At 25.1% G+C, this 24,707-nt stretch overlaps 5 protein-coding genes across 5 annotated transcripts; 4 read left to right on the top strand and 1 right to left on the bottom strand.

Annotated features, from left to right (window-relative positions):
* Nucleotides 1-137: 137 nt before the first annotated feature.
* PGO_060070 (hypothetical protein) lies at nt 138-855 on the top strand (the record flags this gene model as incomplete). The annotated part of the gene is made up of 2 exons (XM_028686651.1): nt 138-188; nt 292-855. 2 exons carry the CDS (start codon nt 138-140, stop codon nt 853-855), a joined length of 615 nt encoding a protein of 204 aa, XP_028542452.1.
* A 3,486-nt stretch (nt 856-4,341) lies between these two features.
* Nucleotides 4,342-6,387, bottom strand: PGO_060060 (Plasmodium exported protein, unknown function; the record flags this gene model as incomplete). Its single annotated transcript, XM_028686650.1, has 2 exons — nt 4,342-6,015; nt 6,301-6,387. The coding sequence occupies 2 exons, from the start codon at nt 6,385-6,387 to the stop codon at nt 4,342-4,344; spliced, it is 1,761 nt and encodes a 586-aa protein (XP_028542451.1).
* A 5,744-nt stretch (nt 6,388-12,131) lies between these two features.
* Nucleotides 12,132-14,171, top strand: PGO_060050 (variable surface protein; the record flags this gene model as incomplete). Its single annotated transcript, XM_028686649.1, has 3 exons — nt 12,132-12,161; nt 12,295-13,638; nt 13,839-14,171. The coding sequence occupies 3 exons, from the start codon at nt 12,132-12,134 to the stop codon at nt 14,169-14,171; spliced, it is 1,707 nt and encodes a 568-aa protein (XP_028542450.1).
* Nucleotides 14,172-17,493: 3,322 nt separating this feature from the next.
* On the top strand, nt 17,494-19,195 carry PGO_060040 (variable surface protein; the record flags this gene model as incomplete). The annotated part of the gene is made up of 3 exons (XM_028686648.1): nt 17,494-17,520; nt 17,674-18,876; nt 18,995-19,195. The coding sequence occupies 3 exons, from the start codon at nt 17,494-17,496 to the stop codon at nt 19,193-19,195; spliced, it is 1,431 nt and encodes a 476-aa protein (XP_028542449.1).
* Nucleotides 19,196-21,742: 2,547 nt separating this feature from the next.
* PGO_060030 (variable surface protein) lies at nt 21,743-23,467 on the top strand (the record flags this gene model as incomplete). The annotated part of the gene is made up of 3 exons (XM_028686647.1): nt 21,743-21,772; nt 21,907-23,163; nt 23,282-23,467. 3 exons carry the CDS (start codon nt 21,743-21,745, stop codon nt 23,465-23,467), a joined length of 1,473 nt encoding a protein of 490 aa, XP_028542448.1.
* Nucleotides 23,468-24,707: the final 1,240 nt, after the last annotated feature.

The following is a 24,707-nucleotide window of genomic DNA, read 5'->3' as shown; positions in this document are numbered from 1 at the left end:
ACTGTTAGAATTCAACATTTATGAGACATTTTTGTGAAGTAATGAGATTTATGAAGCATTAAGATTTTTTTTTTTTTTTCTCTTTTTTTTTCAAGCTCTACGAATGGAATACATATTTTGTTTTTAAAATATGAGAAATGTCATTGTATCAATCAATCTGCATAAAAGAGGATGAACGGAAGGCGAGAGTATTTTCATAATCTTCCTCAAACACAATGTACATGTGCATGTGTATGGTTATGAATACAGTTTTCCCTTCATCATAAATACATTTCTTGGCAACCTTTTTAGGATGAATGCAAGAATACCGTGATAGAACAGAATCAAATCAGGAGAGTGTTAATGGGAGGAAATGTTAAATTAGATGTTGAAAACAAGAGTTCTAATACTTCTAAAAAGAAAAATTCAGAAACAAAATCAAAAAATTCTCAAAAAAAATCCGAAGAGGTAAAAACACATAATATACATGTTGTAGAAGTAGAACCAGATGTGAGAATGGAAGAAATAAAAAAATTCTGGAAAGAATCCAAACATGTGGGTCCTATTAAAAAAACTCGTCATGGAAAGCATTTGCCTGATTTCCCAGATGAATATTATTTTTCTGAATTAAAAGAGATAGAAGATGAAGAAGATGACTTTGTAGAATATGATGATTCAAATTATGAATCACTTATGAATTATGGTTACTTAACTAATCTAAATTTTAGCTCACTTGATTTAACAGAAGATATTTCTGATGATAAACTTGATAATAAGGATAAAGATAGTAAGGGAAAAAATAAAAAAAACGAAAACAAAAATAAACCAGAAAAGAAAAGTTTTTTTAAGAAATTTCAAGATACTAATTTTATATAAGGTAGAGTCGTATTTTTTCTCGATAAGATGAAGAATGACATATAAGTTAAAGAATCATTTAATACAGCGGAAAGAATGAAATAGCTTGATCTAATTATTATATGGAACATTGAAAATAATATGCATATTTGTGTGCGTTTTTCATACACTGAGAAAATGAAGTGAAGAGAGTGTAGGTGTGTATAAGTCCCCACATGTTATAGCAATATTTTTCTTTTTTTAGTTAGTATTTTTCCCTCTCCTGTACATTTTATTTGTTAGTTTTCGTTTTGATTTTGGCTTTGTTTTTCTCTTTAATTTTCGCTCTAATTAACGTTTTTTTGTATTTTTTCTAGAACACATTATCAGCATTCGAGAGTCCTTTTTTCATTTTATTTTATTTTAATTTTTTTTTTTTTTTTGTGCTTGTTTAGTTGTCTTTTTTTTGTACACTTCCTTTTTTCCACTTTTGCCATTTTAGCCCGATTTCTTTTTTTCTTTCTTTCCCATATGTTAAAATGTTCCATTGTAAATACATTTTTATTATATTTATGGGTATATGTGAATATATACATGTATGTATGTATATATATATATATATATATATATATATATATATATATATATATATATATATGCATGTACAGTACAATATTTTTTTTCATTTTTCACCATTGCACATGTAAAAAAGCTGTATAAGGCTTGTAAAGCATGTCTATTGTTCTTTTAATTAAACTATTTAGATAATTTTTTAGCCAACTGAGTAAGAATATTTTTAATGATTGCTAATTATGAGAAAAGAGAAATTTCTTATATACTATTTGGACGTAAATTCTGTTTTGTGTGTTTAAATTATTGCAACATAAAGATGGATACATGATTAATAAGGTATATATGTTATATGAAGAACGCACTCATTTTAGACACTATTCTTTTGGGAGATGAGTGTCTAAATTTAAAGGCCTCTCATATCTTTTATCTTTCTATATAATTGAGAAAATTATGAAATCAAAAAGTGAAAAGAAGAAATGAAAGGCTTTTATTAGTTATAATTCCTTTTTTTTTTTTTTTTTTTTTTTTCCCTATCTCGTATAACTTCTCTATAATGAACCAGGGCCTCAACGGTTTAAGCTTAACATACATGTATGGATATATATGTACATATTTACACATATATATATGTGTATATCCCCTAAAGAATTTATCGCATCATTTATTGAACCTGTGTTTTACATTGATATACGGCAGAATGGTAATACTTCCAAGGTCTATTTCTGTTTTCCTCGTTTTGTCACAATTGTTTGTTTTGAACATTCTACATGAGCAGTACACATCTGTTTAATTTGGTTATTTCGGTACTAGTAGGACGTAACAAGGTTTTTGTTTTTTTTGGAAAATAATTTTTTTATCTTTCATTTTTGTCTTTCATTTTTGTCTTTCATTTTTGTCCTTCATTTTTGTCCTTCATTTTTGTCTTTCATTTTTGTCCTTCATTTTTGTCCTTCATTTTTGTCTTTCATTTTGGTCTTTCATTTTTCGTTTCATCTTTACAAAGATACTATAATCACTTATTTAATGCTAGAAGGTTCCAACCCAATTATCTAATTTTTTTTGTTAGCATTTAGTAGGAAAAATTCCTAGCACTTCGAAGGGAAAAGCTGATATGTCTTTTGCGTTAGGATTAGAAAATATTTTCGAAATGCAGGTTTTAGCTTTTTACTCATAATGGTTTATAATTTTTTTATGAGATTAAAATTTTTAGTATATCTAGTTGGATATAAACCCCTCACTAGTTAAGATGAAGTGGATTTATCTTATTATCGGTTTACACATCCAATATTGTAAAAGAAGATGTTCCTAATCTATTATACTGATGCAATCAGTCTACGTTTTGAATTTGAATTGATGAACATGGACTTTTATATGGGATGATATATGGTGATGATAAAATATTCATTTTTTGTTACATAAATAATTAGCTATATAGTTGAATACTTTAATAATGATACTCGTTTAGAAGTAACACAAGTGGTGGAGTTAATGTAAAACCATGGAAAGTTGAAATTACAACAATGGGAAACGTACGGAGGAATGTGACATGTACTTATTTTTTAATATATATCTCCTACTATATCATAAGGCAGACTCTATTGTAAATTTTACCTCACTGTAGAATGTGTTGCTGAAAGAAAATGTTAATACGTGCATATGTCTATACAGAAAAGGGGAAATCACAAATATATGAATATTTAAATTTGGATATAGTAACAAATGTAGTGGTTAAAATGGTAATAATAATATATTATAGGTGGGGAAGTATATATGCCTTATTCAGAATGGTTATTCATTTTTTAGTGATTATATTAGTATGTAAAATTTTTTTCCTGTTCAATCTTGGATTATGAAAATATAGGATATTATGATAGTTGCAACAATTTGAGTAGTTAAAAAGTTGTAGATGAAACAGTTATGATAAATGCACTTTTGTGTGATGTCTACTTTGTGATACTTCCCTATGTGTAAGCATTACTAACTTAATATATTTACAAAAATGATATAAAGAACGGGGCACATCCTTATATATAATTGCAAAAAAAATATGGGAGAACCAAAATAGTATATACGATTATCAAAAGGAAGGTAAAAATACCACATAAATGTTGGAATAAAAAAAAAAAAAAAAAAAAAAAGCAAAAATATTTTTACATTTTTATCGATAGATATGCTCTATCAACAGAGCTGTTCTAATTAAAGTTTCTCATATATGCATAATATATACATATATACCTAAATATGCATACATGTGCGTTCAAATATATTTTTACGTTATGAAGATAATCAGATATGGAGAATGTGTGAATATAAAGTTACTACTAATTAGTTTTTACGAAAAACAAAAATTATCACATTTTGATGAGAAAAAAAAAAAAAAAAAAAAAAAGCGCTAGGTAAAGGTCGTAAAATAAATAAAAATTCAACAGAATAAATTGGAATATATTAATTATGTAAACCAACTTTTGTATACAGAAACGTTAATCGTTTTTTACATCATTTTACAGAAAAAAAAAAAAAAATAAAATAAAATAGGTAAAAGGAACAAATCATTAAAAATGGAATCCACTAATTGACAGAATAACTATGAAGAATTAACAATTTATATATAAACTTAGTTAAGGCTAAAATGATGATAATATGCCGTAGTAAAAAATATAGAATATAGTATATTATAATATAATATTCATAGTTTTTTTTTAAAAAAAAAAAAAAAAAATATATACAAAAAGGGGTCTAAAAATTGTTACTACAGTGATATATACAAAAAAGAGGTCTTTTTTTGTGATACATATTATGTAAATATGTAAATTTTTTTATTCAAAACAAAAAAAGCTCTTGGTATAAGAACAGTGTACCAATGACACAGAGGATATTTTGCTAAAATGTTGCATAAGTTGAGGGTTTCTTGCTTCATTCCTTCTTTGCTTCTTTGCTTACTTTTTTTTTCGGGACCTAGTAAGAAATTGCCCTTCTACTAGGACAGGGAATACTTCGCGCAATGTGATCACACTTACTCACACTCCTTTTGTATTTTCTATAAACATATGATGCTGCTGCAAGGTAGAGCACACCTCCTGCATAAATAGTTGAGGTTGCAAATCCACACATGATTAACCACATAATAAGTGTTGCGCTAGCTACCACTGGTGAAAGAATCTTTGCGTATAACTTTGCTTTTTTCATAGATTTACTTTGACCTACTTCAACACGTTTATAATCGTCTGTTAAAAGTTTTATAAACTGTTTTTCATAACTTTTATCCAATTTTTTAAAAAATCCAACTAGACCTTTTCTCCTACCACTATTAGAGAATTCTGCTATTTCATAAGATTGTTTCACTAGCGGAAGTGGTACTGTTGAGGAATATAAGGTACCATGCTCTAATTTTCCTTTATCCATGTATAATTCACTTGTGTTGTAACTATCATAACGATTTTTTCTTTTATTATGTCGTCTCCTACTGCTACTAATTGAATCATCATAGCCTGTACTGTTTGTATTACTAGAATCTAAGGTATTAATAGAATAATCCTTCGTCCTAAACGATTTTGCACTAGAAGAGTCACTATTAGAAACACTATCGTTTGAAAGATCTGTTGTGTTCAAGGAATCTATACTTGACATGGATTTAGTATCACGATTTGCCTTTTTAAAGAGATTCTTCATTTTTAAAGTAGTTGTACTTGAAGCATTACTATTTTTCTGCGTACTTCCTTTAGAGGAATCTGTATCATTTAATGAATCCACGCTAATCAAAGATGCACTGTCAGAAACACTGCCATCTGTGAGATCTCTTGTGTTCAAGGAATCTATACTTGACATAGATTTAGTATCATTATTTGGCTTTTTAAATCGATCCTTCACTTTTAAAGTATTTGTATTTGAAGCATTGCTATTTTTCTGCGTACTTCCTTTGGAGTTATCTGCATCATTTAATGAATCCACGCTAAACACAGATGCACTGTCAGAAACACTGCCATCTGTAAGATCTGTTGTGTTCAAGGAATCTACACTTAACATAGAATTTGCATCATAATTAGACCTTTTAAATCGATCCTTCATTTTTAAAGTATTTGTATTTGAAGCATTGCTATTTTTCTGCGTACTTCCTTTGGAGTTATCTGCATCATTTATTGAATCCACGCTATACAAAGATGCAGTGTCAGAAATACTCCCTTCCGAGGGATTTCTTTCATTTAATGAATCCACACTAAACACAGACATAGTATCATCATTATTTCCTTCTGAGGCATCTGCTGTATTTAAGGAATCAACACTATACATAGACATAGTATCATCATTATTTCGTTCTGAGGCTTCTGCTGTATTTAAAGAATCCACACTATACAGAGACATAGTATCATCATTATTATTACCTATATCAGAAGCATTATCTGAGTTAAATGTATTAACTGAATTCGAACTTTCATCCATTGAAAAATAATTACTGTTTACAGAATCTGTATCATTACTACCAATTAGATCACTTATTTTTTCTTTCAAAAATGCTTGATTTTTTCGATTACTTGGATATTTCCTTTGGCCTAATATTCTGCTCTTTCTTCCATCTACATACTTGCTTATTAGATTCATTTCTTTACTGAATTGTCCATCATAACAAATTCGCTAAAAGGATGATGAGAAAATTATGCATACGTTAATGACAAATATGAATTTTATTAATATTAATAAAATTTTTACGCGAAATGATATACTGTGGAGAAGGAGGCAAAAAAAAAAAAAAAAAAAAAAAAAAAAAAAAAAAAAAAAAAAAAAAAAAAAAAAAAAAAAAAAAAAAAAAAAAAAAAAAAAAAAAAAAAAAAACAGTATATAAAAGCAGCATATATATACATCATAGAAACAGAACATAGAAAGATGCAAAAATTAGTGTATGTGTTAATATAAGTGTACCTCATTGGTGTAGTTCGATGTCCACACTAATAGGGTAATGGCAAAAATATTCGAAAAAAATGTGCTTCTACTGGTTTTTTCCATCATATTGAATTTGTGTATATATCCTTAGCATGTACAGTATAGTAACACAAAAAAAAAAGAAAAAATCGTATAATTTATTATACGTATATAAATGTAACTGTTAATTTTGGAGTTGCAATTCCTATGTTATACATTTTTACTATAAAATATATTTTTTATTTTTTTACAATTATAAAATTATTTTATGTCCTAATTTATTTATTATATACCCATTAAACTTTAACTAAATAAAAATTTGCATTTATACAATGTCGTATGCATGTGGAATAATAAAAAAAATATATTTATACATATATGTGTATGGCACAAAACTGAAAAATTTTTTCTCATTCTAAAAGTAATTTTTTTGCAAAGCTTTACCCATAAATAAAAAAGTTACAGAAAAAAAAAATTTTTTTTTAAATGGAGAATACTTTAGTGTGGTTCCCCTGTTTGACAAAATGTCAATATTGAAAATTCGTAAGTGCTAACTATAAAAGAACTTTCTAAATTCATCTGCACAAATATAAAACTTTCTCCTATTTTTATGTATTCAATGTTTTTTCATATATATATATATATTAATCACTTATATATAAATTTCTTTCATTCATTTTCGATATTAATGAGTTCTCCAAAATTGTAATAAAATATACCGCGGTGCGTTCTTTTTATTTTTTAAAAAAAAAATAAAATAATAAATTATTTTTACTACGATTAGGATAGAGATAAAATATTGAAAAAAAAAATTTTTTTTTTTTTATGCAACACTAACATAATATTATATACACAATTGTGGATAGTTTTATTTAACATTTTACTTTTGGGGATAAACAAAAAAAGAAGAAATAGTTAAAAAAAAATATAACACAGAATAATTTATTTTACGTCCATTTATAAAATGTTAAAAAGGAAAAAAAAAAAAAAAAATTATGAAAAAACTATATAATAATTAAGATAAAAACTAGCGTACAAAATGTATTTCGCGTATTTTCCGATTTTTTTTTGTTATATTAATTATTTTACCCGCATAAAAAATTATTTAAATTTGCATGTTAGTGTTAGTATGCTCAGAAGGATAAATAATTCTATTTAGCTCAGAGCATTTATATAATGTAAAAAAAAAAAAAAAAAAAAAAAAATATATGAAAAATTTATCAGTTCAATGTATCCAAAATTAGTACAAAAATGAGGTATTATAAATATATATATAAATTGTACATTATATAATGTAAACATAAATAGTTTGAGTATTATATTTGGGTGTTATGATTGTTTTATAGGAACAGCTTATTACTAAAAAGGGTTGGAGGAGAGAAATTTACGAAGATATAAATATAATATACATTATAATATAAAAAAAAAAAAGAAAGAAAAAGAATGAGAAAAAATGTAAGCATATTTTTTAGTGTTCTTTTATTATAAATAGAAAGAAGAATAAAAAGAGTTTCTTTTTTATTATAAATTTTACTTTAAATAATAATTTTGTGAAGTACTTTCTATTGAGATATTTGAATTTTACGAAGCTTGTATGTTCTTTTCAGTCTACTTTGTACATATAAATTGTAGTGCCGTAACTCTTTTTTCTTTTCTTCTATTCTTTGAATATTTGTTAGTGTGATTAATATATATAAATTGACGTCAAGGTTTTTTAAATTAGGGAGAAATTATATTTTTATACAGCACGTCTGAAAGTTTTCGTTAGAACAGTTTTTTTTTCTTTTTCTATATTTTATTGGGTAGTATATATTACCGGCTGCACACAATGATGTTTTGGACTTAGCCCAATATTAATAGTGCCAAATGTGGTGGTTGTAAAGCATTAGGAGAAATAAGGTGTTGCTCTATATTTGTAACAAAATGTAACCACAATCTTAGTGTATACAAATATGAAAGTATGCTCAAAGGAGATGCTTCTTGGTATGTATTACAAAAATTTTGGAAATTTAAATGCTTTGTAAAAATATTTATAAAAATAGAACATGTTCGATTTACTTTTTTTTTTTAAAAAATAAAAAAATATATTATTTAAAATTGCTTTGTGCAGAAAAATGACAAAGCGTTTTTGTAAACCAAAAAAAATTGTTTAATACCTTTTTATAAACATGTTAAAAATACATGTCTCCACCCCTTATTAACATTTAACTCGATTACTTCTTTGTTAATATGTTTTAAACAGAAATACGTGTATTATTATACCACTTCTTTGTTCTTAAGAAGGAATAGAAAAAAGAAAAGAAAAAGAAAAATGAATCCTTAAATGCATTTTTTGTAGTATAATATATGATTAAATTTTTACAATTCTAAGTAAATGAAACTTTCAATGGCATATTCAAAAAATATATTAACCATTGTATGAATAGACAGTAATTTGAAATAAGCACCGAATTAATTATAAAATCTCCTTACTTTCTAGACATTTAAGTCGTGGTATAGCCCTCCTTAATGTATTCATGCTTGAGAGTGAAGCAACTAGCGCAGATGAACGGGGAACATTAGTTTATGTAACTTAAAATTCAGTGTATTTTTTTCCTGAATTATGTTATTTAAATTTGTCTTATTACGAAAACATAAAAAGGAAATCACCATTTACATAATTTTTTCAAAATTATTTTGAGAACTTTTGAATAGTACATTTTGTATCATAATAACAAATAGATTGCGTCGTTTTGGCGATAAAATGGACTTTATAAAACATTTTATTTGATATTCCTTTAGAAATTCTTTTTCGTTCTAAAATTTCGCTTTTGTTCATATGATTCAGGGTAGTTCCACTATAAAGCCTTTTTTATAAGACAATATTGTGAATTACATACGTGGAGTGAACGGGTAAAGAAGAAAAAAAATGTATATATATTACACAATGTTAATATATATGATATAAAAAGAACATTTTAAGTGAAAGTAATTAATAAAAATATATATTGAGCTTAGATTTCTTTGGGAATGGCTCTTAAAGAATGCATATATTATAAATGTCACACTAGGTCTAAGTACCTAGCCTGCCTTGAAACAAGACGAGAATAATAACTTTTTTTAATATTGCAAAATGGTTCAATGTCTTGAATGTAATCCATGCTTTACTTTTACGAAGATTTGTTTGTATATACATATATATATTTTTGCTATAACTTATATTTAGATTAAATAGCAGAATGAGGTAAAATAGATTAGTTTCATATTAGATCTTACAAATATGTATTTGATGAAGTGTCATTTTTAATAAATAGGCTAATGGTTAATACTAAAACAGTTGCAGAATAAATATGTAAATATATGCTTGGGGAATTGCTCTTATATTAAGTATGTATATATATACATATATATTTTTTTCATTAGAGGAGGAGAAAGAACACCAAGTATGAACTCTTCGGCAGTAACATTATTAAAACTACCAAGTCGTAAACGCAATTTATGACACTACCATATCTGGATTTAACTACCAATGTATATAATGAAAATGAAAAGGAATTTATAAAATTGTTTTTTTTACATCTACTTGTTCGGTCTTATGTAAGTATAAAGGAGCTATGAGTATATGAGGTACTTTTGTTTAAGATACTGTTTGTTCTTCTCAATCAATTTATATGAAACTAAAAAGAATAAATATATTTGTGATTATATATTTTTTTACTCAACCAAAGATACTTACAACAAAAGCGTGAGTTTTTATTGTTCTTATTATTTATGGATTACATATCACTCTAGTTGATTGTTAAGTAGTTTCATATTTTCGATATATGAATAAACTTATGTTCATTTAGTAACTAGAAAGGATGAAATGTGGAAAAATATAGAATAAGTTAATCTTATTTTATATATGAAGTGTTTATTTAGATATTAAAATGAAAAATTTTTTTATGACTTAGTTGAGGAATCCAAAAAAAGTGACACTAACGTTAAAGCATATTTGAGCCCTATATGTATTATTATAAGTATTGTGTTTATTTTTTTTTTTTGTTTCTATTTACATGTATTGTTATACCAAAAAACAAATAAGAAATTTTTTTTTGATAAAATGATGGTAATAGTATTCTTAGAATTTGTTATAAAGATAAATAGGTAAGTCATTGTAAAAATCACTATCTATTTATGCTTAATGCATAACATTCTATTGAGCCTTATGCATGAATTAGTTTTATTTTTCTAGATTTTTCACATTCTGTGGTTTTTATGTCTACTTATGGGTACTAATATATGCAAAGGTATCTAAGGATTTATATATATACTTTTTTCATGGAAAAATTGATGGTATAAGGAAAATGGTAGACTACTTATTGTATATATATTTATGCATGCGATGACTCTTAATTATATTTAGGTACCATTTTATTACATTATTAATAATTTGTTCAAGAAATTAAAATTATCATGTAGGATAATCGAATTTGGCAATTTATTTTCACTTATGGTATAAATATATACGCTTTTACCATATACACTGTAATTCAATGTCATTATTATATGTGAAGGGACTACCCTTTTCTACCTTACTAACTTTCTACCTTTCTATTGTAATTTTGGACTATTTAACGGGAAACTGTTAATAAATCATGAAGAGATAATAATAAAGTATCACATAACATATATAATAATATTGTAAAATGCAAACATTTGTTTTGTGCAACTATATGAGAATATAATTGCAACAAAATAAATGTTACAAATGAATGTTCTTGATGAGACACACATATACATATATGCATGTATTACATGTACTTGCTATTTTGGATTAAAACGGAATAGAGTTGTTACTTGAAATATACACAGAAAAGAAACGCAATTTTCCTCTTCTTAATCTTTTAAAAAAATACTTTTGGAAAATTGTTAAGTTTATGTATGTAAAAAGTGAAATGTACCTTCAAAAATTTTATAAATGATACATATACATATATATAATAAAATTAATAAAGAAAACGTACATCCCAAAAAATAGAAACTGTAATGTGTTAAATTTAATTACTCTTTTTTACTTTATAATTATCTTGAGAAAATATAAAGGATGTCATTTATGAGGTGTATATAAAAAAGATTAGAGACCTTTCCAAAATAAACAAAATTAAATAATAAAAATTTGTAATAGGAAATGCTTTATCTGTAAGCCTCTCGTAATTAATTTCTCAAAATATTTATAAGCTTATCATATGTTTATATTTTACTTTTCTAAATTTCGTATCTGTAATTATCAATTTTATTATACGTAACAACATGGCATGAGTGTGTTTTTAATTCTGCATGAAAGGAAAATTGAATATAAAAATCAGATTCATTTTTGAGCTTAAAAATGAAGTAAATTCATAGTTGAACTTATACATTTTATATGATGAAAACTAGTATATATAATAAAATACCTTATAAAGGAGCTTATAATTGCAAAATATATACATTAATTCATTTTAAATATATTTTAAAAAAAAATATAGTGGAAATTGTTACGTGTCATTAATATAGATATACATAATATATTATTCCATCTTCTAATATTATAAAAACTCAATTTTTAATCAAAAAACTAGCTTTATATGAAAAATTGTATTCCTAGTCTGAATTATGTTTACACAAAACTATAACTATTTGTTATATTAGGATTATTTAATGATGTTCTAGATTTAATGAATATTTCATAATACAAAAAAAGCATTTTATAAATAGGTGTGATGCTGCTCCTAATAAGACATTGGGATATATATCTTTATTTTTTACGTATGAAAATACGAGTATAATTAATATATTTGTTATCTCATTTAAGGGTTATAGCTTTAAATACAATGCTAGAGGGATCAAGTACGAATAACTGGGTATACACTGGTTTTGTATAATCATTGTTGATAAAGTATTTGTACGTTAAAATAATGTTCTAGTGTAGGAAAAAATTGTTGATGATGTAAATTTACACGTTTATATAATTTGTTTACTGTAAATAATTCTTAGGATGATATTACGAAGGTTTTACTTTCAGGTAAGATATATAATGAATTCAATAAGGACGAAGACTCAAGTGAATATAATGATGTTTGTAAATTAACCGCAAAGTACCATACAGAAAATACTGAACTGGAGACAATTTGTAAAAAATTTATTAGGAGTTTAAAAGACATACTTTCCAATAAGTATAAAGAAAAATCTATGGATTACTGCATGTTACTGAAATATTGGTTAAATGATGAACTAAAAAAAAAGTATATAACCAGTAAGCCGAATAGATTTGGTGAAGTTATCCTAACCCAAAAATTAAATAATTTGCAATACAGTGTTTTGGGTGAAACAAAGGATACATTTGAATGCTACGATAATTATTATTATTCTAATAATTTTGGAGATGAGAAGGTTTTAACTGAATATTTTGTAAATTTTGATGAAATTAATAGCAATATTAAGTCTAAGAAAGATGAAAATAAGTATATGGTGTATTTAAAATATATTGATGAACTATATACAAAAAAAATATCAAATGAAAATTGTTGTAGCACTAAATATCCACACCTTTGTGACCATTATTTTAGATGTGATTCAATGTACGATCCCCGAAATCTTTTATTTAAATTAAATGTAGATAAAGAAAGACGTGATATAAAATCACAAGCAAAAAGTGTAAGAGCATCCCAAACACCAAAAAGTGTAAAAGGTTCAGCTCCACAAACAGAATTAAATGAAGCTAATGTTCAGATTCCCCTTCCTAATGTCCCATATGGATGGCACAAACGTAGAAACAAATATAGAACGAGAATTATCAACACCAAGTGCCTTGTGAATTATGCATCTAGGAATGAAGGTTATGCGTTGGTATCTTGTTATAGCCCTGAAAGAGGACACAGAAATCTTGAAAATATAATGGGACGTACAATTGAAGAGGACGATTTTTATGATAAGCTATCCGGAAAAAATGGAAGAAATAAACAAGCTGGTCATGCTGGTTCATGGACCCCTACAGTACGAATATCTCATGATGGTTCAGTTCAATCTGGAGATGAAATTACAGAAGAATCTAAAACCTCTGTAGGAATACCTGCAGAATTAAAAGGTTCCCAAGCATTAGGTGAAATGGTAAGGAGAATAGCAGGTGAAACATTTGGAAAATACAGCTCAAGTAATAAGGTGGCTCATGAGTTTTCAAACTCAGGGAGAAATGATAATTTTAATAAAGGTTTTGAAATGATGCACTGCGCCCACATTCTAAAAAAAGATGATGGTTCTCTAATTTGTGAAGAACCAAAAGAATTTATATATGAAAGCGCTGAAAACCAGGAAGGAAAGAATTCTCTCTTTTCTAGTAAAGTTATAACAAGTATTAATCGTCTTATCATCATATCCTTATTACTAGGAGGAATGTTTTTCATTTTTTTTCTTTATTACAAGGTATAAACTAATAATATTATAAAAAGAATAGGTAGCTTATATTTCCTACGAAGAAATTATTTAATTTGTTACATATATAATTTGTTATATATTTTTTATTTAATTTTTTTATCTATTAGTTTACCCCATTCGGAACATGGATTAATAAGAAGATGAACAGAACGAAAAAAACTAAGCAGAAAATGAATATGGGATTTGAGCAAAGTCCTCAAAGGGGAAATAAGCCCCAAGTGGAAAGTAGTCCCCCTAGGGGAAATAGACCTCTTACATCTAGCAGTCCTCCAAAGGGAAATAGACCTAATACATCTAGAAGCCCTTCAAAAGGAAATAAGCCTCTTACATCTAGAAGTCCTCCAAGGGGAAATAGGCCTATGACATCTAGAAGTCCTTCTAGGCCTACAAATAGGAATCCCCCTAATAAGAAAGCGCGTATATCCTATCATGCATCATAAGATTTTTTTTTATGTTATTAATCCTTGTAAGAAATAATATATATCAATAATGTAAGGATGAATGCAGGCAATTTGTAATTTGGTTTAATGGGCGTTATGAGTGGGAACTAAAAGATAATATAATATTTTCTATATAAATATGTTTTCTTGATTACATTGGAGAAAAATCAACTTTTTGTCGAAAATTATTTTTTGTTTGTAAAAAAAATATAGTAATTATTTTTAAGATTATTTTTACATTTTTTATAAATTTCTAATATTATTGATTATTTGTTTAACACCTTTTCCTTATGATTTAAATTTTTAATAGAAATAATAAAATTAGGTTACACATTTGACAAAATGATGTTTTTTTTTTTTTTTTTTTTTTGTTGTTATATGTTTTTAATTCAACATTGATGTAATATCCGCAAAAGTGTATTAAAATTTTTTACACATTCTTCTAAATATGTGTAATAAAACATGATTTCATAATGAATTTGACACATTAAGAATTGAATGATATATTAATAATTATAATATGAGAATTATATACTCATTTCAAATTTGTGTATAATTCGTCTTAAAGGCCAACTTAAGAAATGAGTGTATTTTTGAAAACATGTGCTTGTAACTGATTAATTTTGTCAAAATATTTTTATTCCTTACGTGAACATTATTAAGAATTAAGCATTTTATAACATATATATGATATAGTTAAATTTCTGGGAAAATAAAATAAATTATAAATATTTTTAATTTATATTGTACTTTATCAAAAATATGTAACACATATAGGAGAATATATTATTTTATGGAGTTAAAACATTGTTTAGAAATTATAGTTAACTCCGAGAACAAGAAAATTGCAATATATAGAGTTTTTTTATTTATATGAAGTATTAACCTCAAAATAAATACATATTATTTGATTTTTCCTAATTGTGATTCTCTTAAATTTTTCTTTTTACAATTTAATTTCAAAAATTAGTACCTGATAAAATAATAATTTTACGCAAATAAAAGCGATGAAAAAAAATACACTAAAAATAATGAGACGATATACATGTGAAAATTAATTAGAAGTGTATTATATATAATATAGTGCACGAATATATTAATTATCGGTTGAAGTTATCTATTTTATTATGATATTTAAGAAAAACGTGTTCACTCGTAAAAATGATAAATCACAATTGAAATGAAAAAAAATTTAACTAAATTGTAATTGGTATAATAATATATCTTATAAAATAAACTTACAATTTTAAGTATGAAATTGTAATTGGGAACGATAACCCCCTAATTATTATTATAAGGTGCATATAAGGTATCTTTAAAAGACATTGAAATAATTATAAAATATGTATTTTTTTTATAAACATTGAATGGTGCATTATTTCGCTTTTTCACTAAACCCGAGAAACGATATTAGGATTTATAAAAATGGGAAGAAGTTTATTCGGGACTACTTGTCATAGTGATACTACTAAATATATCATCATATAAATACTTAAAGCTAAAATGATTGTAAATTTTTCAATGAGTAATCTAAATAATATATATTTTGATAATACATTTTTCAGCTAGTGTACATGTATAAATATTCTAACACAGTATGCAGTTGAATAGGTATTTATCGAATGTCCTACTTTAATAAGAGGAATGGTTGACATTGAAAAGTGAAACGGTATATGACATAAATATATTTGAATTATTCTTTAACAAATATCAATTATAAAAGTAATTCCCGTATTGTAACAATCCAAATTATATGTTAAAGATAAAAATATATATTACATAATGAGTAGATATATCCCTGACACGAGTTAGTTTATATGGAATATATTATAAAACCTTATATTTTTCTAAAAATCATAGTTATCATAATTATAATTTTTCACACATCTCAGAAAAATATATGCACATTACTAATAACATTGTAATACTTATTTTACATGTCCCCTAATAAAAAACACTCACATGTGTATTACCCTAATCAAACCTATTTTTAACTTCATGAACCACAACTTTTATATAACATAGTATACAAACACATATTTCGAATATTCGACTACAATGTCGTATCAATTAATTTTTTTTTAGAATTATAATTCATTGTTTTATTTCTTTTTCTTTTTTTTTTTCTAACTAGTTTATTTATATGTATAACTGTTTGGAAAACACTCAATGGAGAATAGCAATACACCTACTTATGATAATGTAAAAAAAAAAAATGTGTTGCATTAAAATTTTAAATGTATTATTCTAATTTTAACAGATATAACCTAATTGTTATTAGTATTATGTTATAATAAATGTAAAAAATATCTATGATCATTGTTGCACAAAAGCAATTATATTTTTATCATGAAATTGTTATTTAAAAAAAAAATATATTTTAATAATTTTTTGTTAATTAATTTTTCAAGTTTTTTATTATAACAAGTAAATTGTTTCACATATTTTATGTTAAAATATAACACTTATTAATGTGCAAAATTATATTTTAAATACAGTTATTCATTTTTGAAAATATGTAATATTTTTAATTATCATCTGTTTACATTGATCAGCAGATTATCATTTCAAAAATATTTGAATTACTTTAAATTGTGAAATTATAATTAAAATTATTCTGTCATAATGCACGCAATTTTTTACGTGAAAAAAGAGAAACCCCAAGATGTGTTATTTATTTGTTCTAGTGAATAATATAATTTTTTCGTTTATATAAATGACAAAACCTGCTGATTATATGTTAATATGAGAAAAAAGGAATAATATATAAAGACCTAGATAAAACTAAACATTTGAGTTACAATTTATTTATGTCTACATTTTAAACTTTTTCTCATCTAATTAAAGAATGAAATTATTCTCATACATAGCTATGCTTATATGTTGGTACTGAATAAAAAAGTAAGGAATCTTTACTTATATAGTACCACATGAAATTTAGTATGTATATTTGTATATTAAAAATAATTGTTTATATTTTCTATGATTACATAATTACACACTATTATTATAAAAAATACATGTTATAAAATACGAATTTTTCTTATAATATGTTAATTTACTGGGATAATGAAGACAGTTCTTAATTATACCTTTTTTAAAATTAAAAATGGCTACTTTATATTACATATATATGATTATAATAATATAACCATATATCCCAATTAAAGTGGTGTATTAGGTAAACTACACTTGTTTAGTTCATACAGTCATTTGGGATTGTGATAATGCTTATTATTAAAAGAAATATTACCTTACACATATAAGCTACGAACTCTTAGAGAACTTCATTTACCATTCTTATTTTTAAATATAATTCAGAATGGAGACATTAACTGATGATATTTTGGTATATTTCTTTTTTTTTTTTTTAAATTAGTGTCTCTGTTTTTTTATAATTTTACTTTGGTGTTATAAATACCGTTGAAAAAAATTAAAATTTTCATTCTTATGAACAGATGTATTAACGCTTATATAAATTCTTTTTATATTTTATTCCTAGAAAGAAATATTTTCAAATTCATATTACTACAAATTATATGATAAATTCAATGAAAAAGTGGAAGGAAATACGTTAACAACTGAATATTGTACTAAGATAACTGAGCCTAAAGATGGTAATAATGGATTATATGATTTGTGCGTTAAGGTTGAAAAACAATTAACTGAATTGAAAGATAGTTTATCATATAAGGATCAATGCTTACATTTTCTTTACTGGATATACTACAGAGTGTGGTTATTATCTAGGGACAATTCATATGATCACGCAGTTATTTTTGAACATCTTAATAATATAAAGGAGTGTTTAAATAAAAAAAAAAAAACTATTTATAATTGTCCATACTATAGCTGTAATAAAGATATTTTGACTGAATGGGTTGAAGAAAAATTTTTGTATGATTACTTTACGAATTTTGATACTATTACTAAAAATTATTGTTCCGATACGAGTAAAAGAAATAATTTCAAAAAATATATTAATTCCATAAGCAGTATATATTTAAAACATAAAAGTTATTGCTGTCCTTTCAAGTCTTACAGATGTTTAAAATATTTTTCATGTGATGAAAAGCATAACCCTGCCAATTTCTTTACAACCGTAACATGTGATAGTAATAAATTACCCGTTATAAAGAATGATGAAAAATATGATTGGATTCATAAAGGGGAGCATAAATATTTTCGGTGTACAGAAATAAAAACGAAAGATGGTACTGTATTTAATTCATGTTCTATATTTGAACCAAAAACTAACGAATCTACCACCCCCACTTTTAATGAAACTAATGGAAAAAATCAAGGAGCCACACCATCTTCTCTGAGTGACACCGTGAAGGAAAAAACTCATGGTTCAAACAGTGCAAAAGGGAAGGGATCTCAAGGCGAAGTTAATTCTGAAAGTTCACAATCAGGAAATGTCACATTACCACAAGATACAAGAGAATTAAATCGAAATGAAACAAAATGCGAGAAATATTTAGTAAAAGATGCGTCAGGGAACTGCGCAGAACCAAATGTACGTGAAACTGGAACTATTGGATTTATGATGCCTACTGCAGATAAAGAAATGTTTATGAGTATATTATCTGGCAATTACTATGATTTTCCTTTTTTTCCGGGTGCCAATAACAAATTTACACGGATAGGCGTCTCATTCCTTCTAATATTGGGAATATTATTAGTTTTGTTTATTTATTATAAGGTAAAGAGGAGTTTTTTAAAACGTCAAATATTTTATACAACTTATAATTTACATTGTTAGAGGTGAATAATTATAAAATGAGAACATATATTTTCTTTTTTTACTTTTTTTTTATCAGTTTACACCTTTTGGATCAGTGATACATAGAAGAATGTTAAAGAAAAAGGAAGTTAAGATAAATAACAGAGGTTACCCTAAAGGTCATGCTATGAGTAATGTTAAACCTAGAGTTCATAAAAAAGCAACATCCCGTACACCAAAAAATATGAATACAAATAAGCAGGGAGCACGAACACGCATAGCTTATAATCCCACATAAGGGGGGTCATTTTTGCTAAGAATTAGACAAAAAATAAACTCTTTTTGTAATAAAATGGAGAGGTATAAGCATCTGTATATATATGTTTTATTAGTATTAACATTAGTGTAAAAAAAAAAAAAAAAAAAGGGTTGATTTTTATTTTCAATTTTTTAGAAATAAATTAAATTTTTTCATTTATTAATTTTTCTTTTTTGTGTTGAATGACATGTTCATATATAAAAATATTTTTACTAATTATCCTGTCTGATATGTTTAGTAAAATATATTAATTTGATGTTTTGATGAACATTCATGTTTGTTTATTTGTCCATTATTAATGTAAAAAACAGAAAATAATTAAAACTTGTTAAAATATATATATCATAAAAAGTAGTTAAAATTGTAAGTTATCTGATGAATTTACTTCCAAAAAAATACATCAACAAGTAATGTGTATAAAATATATTCTTTTGAATTATTAAAAAAAAAAAAAAATTCAGTTTTACGTAAAGGGTTAATTCTTTCTCCATACAATTTTACTAATATATAAAATTAGTTTTATCGAAATAGTGTATTATTATTGGTGGAATGTATACACCTTTAAACGAACATTTTACATAAATAATAATTAGATGAACATATACACTTATTGCTAAAACTAAATAAAATCATTGAACTTTTAGAGTATTAGAGATAATTGAATTTATAATAGCACAAGTTAGGGAAATAAATATTTTATATTACTCTTATAAAATAATATTGCCTTACATGTAGAAATATATACATAAAGCGTGTCCAGGAAAAAGATACCACTAGTTGTCATATAATGTCGTCGTTACACTAAATGATGAAAGTTAGGGATATTCAGATTTATATATATCAAAAGGTTTGTTGATTTTATTTTTCTGTTTTGCATGATTATCTGTATTGTTAATAACACTGTTAATGTTGCATAAAAAATATTTTTGGAATGTGCAACAACAAAATTAGTATTATATGTTTATTTTCTATAACTATTTCATTAATTCAATTGTTTTTAGAAAATTAAGTTGATGAGTGATACACTCAAATGATGATTTACACATAAATAACTTTCTTTAAAACATATAATTGTGTTATTATGATGAAAATAAAAATAAAGCGGAAAAAAAAAAAAAAAAGTACAAGAACATTTATTCTATGTTTGGTAACTTGTCTGCTTAACAAATACACAATTTTTGATGCCCCTTTTTAAGAAGTGATAATTGTGTTCCTGGTTTTTTATCAAGATGTTCATTTATGTGCATAATGTATTACAATAATTATGTAATACATTTAACACTCTCAATTTTAAGCATTGCACTATGTCGCAACAATTAATATAAGAGAAATGGGTATTTATTTTTCCTTGCTGTTATCCTATTTTTTTAAGTAAAATATTCGTAAGTGTTATTTAAATTTAACAAAAACTAATTATAAGAAATGTATAAAAAAAATAAACTTTGTAAAATAATAACATAAAAATTTTCTCTATTTTTTCTTACTGCTAGCAATATGGGTATGATTAAAACGGGCTAAAAAATTAACACAACTGTATATACGTTATGACAACATGTTATAAAATTTTCAAGAATATTTCGTGTAAGAAATGTGGAGGTTTTTTCGTAACTTTTTTTCACCGTTTTGTAATGATGAAGAATGTCCTTTTTTAGGAAAAAAAAGAATCTCATTAATTTTATAATAAATACGCTTTTATTTACATTAATAATCCCAAAACATGTACATATATACCATTAAAGGATATAAGAAATTGAAAAAATTATAAAATAAAAATTTTTTTTTGCTACGGAAATGAAGAGGAATGTAACTGGACTTGTATATTTTGTAATTTCAACACAATTCTAGAAATTATTAAGCCAGAAAAATCGCAAATAATAGGATGCTCGGATAAGTTCCCCTAATGTTACACAATAACATATATTTTTGATAAACGTTTTATAAGCTTGTTTTTGTCTTTTTCACCATTAGAATTATTATTCTATTTTCAGTTATAAATTTATAGGATAATAAAACAAAACCAATTTCTTATGTCAAATAAATTTCATTATCACAGAAAAGTTATTGTCCTCCCTCAAAGAAATTTTTTTTTTATGCTAGCAATAATTTATATAATTTTTAAAGAATATATAAAAGGTATTATAAACTACTAAATACTTTAACACACAAAATTTTTAAATATAATCCTTTATGTATGCTCAGCATATTAAATATATAAAACTGTTGCTACATTTTTTGTATTATTATTATACAGTGTGAAATTTAAGTTACTTTTTTTTATTTTTTACCTTCTTATGATTAAAAAATGGCTATCTTTACATAAATAATAAAAATAAAAAATGAATACAGCACACTTATTACACACTAACAGTTCATGCGAATAAGTAATCATAGAGAAGATAGGAATAATATAAAGGGTTACTCAAATATGTCGCTACAGTATTACGTATTTTGAACATATATATATTAATGTGTGAAATTTGGAAACAATATTTTTATTAAAAATAAATTACGTCAAAAAAAAAAAAAATGATGAAGAAGACACTTGAGGACAAATTGGTTTATATGAATATGCATCACTATTTTACTAGTTGAATATTTAAGTTATGTCTATCTAAATAAACGGGAAATTTATGTTTTCTGAGCAATAATGTTGGTATTTGTTTATTAACCTTTTTTATGCATATTTTTAGGAGGATGCTGTAAATGATTTAGGGCTTGATAAAATATATAAGGAATTTTTTTCAAATCCTGGAACATCTAAATATAATCATTACTGTGAAGTTGCATTTAGTAAAAAAGAAAAAACAAATGCAGAAGCTAAAGAGATTTGCAGTAAACTCTTATACTTTTTAGAAAAAATATATGGTAATAAGGGAAATCAAGAAAGTTCCAAATATTGTAGTTATTTACGTTATTGGTTATATGATGAAATAGGGAAAAACTATGAACACACTAAAAAGGTTAGTGCAATACCGTTTGTTAGAGAACTTATTAACACAGGAAATAAGGCTATTAGAAAACACTTTTATTCTAGATGTAATATTTTACCACAGGTTGTACGAACAGTTGATTTTAATGAATATAGAAGAAGGAAATTTTTGCATATGTATTTTAAAAATCATGAGAAAATTAAACAAATTAGTAGATCAAAAAATAAAGATCAATGTAGTAAATGTTTAGCATATATTAATGTTTTAAGTTCATTATATGAGCGGTATAGGAAGATTAACTGTGATAGAAGTATTTGGTTGCCTTTTTCCTATGCCCCACATTATTTTTATTGTCGTAACTTGTATAATCCAAAGAATCTTATAACCGAACTAAAAGAATGCAGCTCTATTGAGACTTCAAGTGTGAGTACTTCAGCTGATCATCCATCAACAGGATATACAGATCCTATAGCTAAATCAGCAGCAGACCATGAACCCGTGACTCAAAATGATTTTGAAGAAAGAGTGGGAGATGATGCAACTTCAAAAAATGATGTGTCCGATGGGGGTACAGAAGAAAAGGGAGTTACAAAAGAAGTGGAAATTACAGAATCGAAAGAAGATTCATTAGATTCAGTAGAAGAAGAAGATCAATCTGATTGGTTAGACACGGAAGAACAAGAAGTTGCACTGGGATCAGAAGATATAGAACATTCACAAGATTTATCAGGTTCACAAAGTTTATTACCTCAAATAATTTTAACAGATGAACAAGATCAAAGAGGAAGAGTAGATATACCTCAGGATGGAATAGAGCAAGATACAGAACATCAGGAGCAATTTCTTCATAAGGAGGATATGGATATTTCTACATATCCTGCATTACCTGAGATGGTGCCAAATTTCTATATTTCTCATAAAAAAAAATATGATACATTGAACTCAGGGTATATACGTTACACAGTCATCGGTGTTACAATTTTTTGTGCAGTTATATTCCTTATTAATTTCTTTAAAGTAAAAATTGAATATTAATATATATGTATTTTGTGATAATCCATATAATGTTCATTTTTTCAAATGCACAATTACGAATAAAAATATACTGTGCGTTTTTATTTCATTTGTGCATTAGTCAACTTTGCCAGGATCAGGACCAAGTAAAAAGGGAATAAAGAAAAAAAAGAAAAGAGGATATGAGAATAACTATTATGATAAACATCAAGAATTGTCAAGATATATATTAGAATCACCACCTGAGAATTCGAAAATGAAGAGGGTACATTTGTTATACGAAACTATGGGTGATTATATTTACTAATTAAGAATATTATTTGAAAAATATCTATAGTAAGCATTTTAGCAAAAAAAAAAAAAAAAAAAAAAATGATATAGGAATTATTTGAGAAAATCCTATGAGGCATAAATGAAGAATAAAAATTATGATATGCTCAGAAGTTGTTCTAATTCTTACATAATTTCAAAACAATTAACATGTAATACATTTGAATGAATAGTCGAATAGATAAGTGTGATACTTATATGTATTGTTGGAAAGAACTATTTAAATATAAAGGATAAAATTAGGGGAATGTATTAGTTGAATACGATTAAAATTAGGGCGTCTAAAACATTGTTGAAACAGTACAGAAATTAAGGATATTTGATTATGAGATATTAAAATTTTGATGTGAAAAAATAAAATAAATATATAAATATGAAAAATTGACATAATGCATTTTTAAGGGTTACAAAATAAAAAATTATACTAGGAAATTTATTGGAAAACAATATTACACTTTGAAATTTTTACTTAAATACTCATTTCAATATTTTCTCATGTAAGAAAAAATATTTTTTTTGTGTTTTTTTTTTTTTATACGCACCTCTTTATCTGATAAATTCATTATACATATGGATGTTTCCTATTTGATTTTTTTTGTAAATATTATTTATTATTTTATTTTTGTGTTTGTACTTATTATATTTTGAAGCATTATACTTGGTTGCCATTCACTAATAAGACCACACTAGATGTGTTTATATTTATGTGAACTATGTAAAACATTTTTAATATTTTATAAATAACTTCATACACATGGGAAAACATGAAGAGGTTAATCTAATTATAATATATTTGGTTTCTATTTGAAACTGATTATTACGAATTTTAATATAATAATATATTAATAAGTTTGATATGTTTATTCTTTTTGAATATCTATGTATCACACACCAAAATGGTAGACGAAACATTCTATATACTTTTAAACCTATACCAAAAAAAAAAAAAAAAAAAAAAACTGAAATGAAAAATAAAAATTCAGAATTTTATTTCATAGTTATATAGTTATGTTTGGACTAATTTCTTCTAACATATATAATTTTAGGTTTTACTAAATTTTTTTTTATCAAATTCGGTTATTGCATGTGGTTGTTTTGTTGTTTTTTTTTGGGGAGGATTCCTATTAGTGTACATAATAACACATTTTGCACTGTTATTAAATGGGAGGGTGTTATGTTTGAATATTAGCAATTATTTGTAGATAACTTTTTTTACA

Source organism: Plasmodium gonderi (assembly GCF_002157705.1).
Source record: "Plasmodium gonderi DNA, contig: Chr06, whole genome shotgun sequence".
Taxonomy (NCBI): domain Eukaryota; phylum Apicomplexa; class Aconoidasida; order Haemosporida; family Plasmodiidae; genus Plasmodium; species Plasmodium gonderi.
The sequence above is the reverse complement of the archived record's forward strand: the minus strand, read 5'-3'. Positions and strand labels throughout refer to the sequence as shown.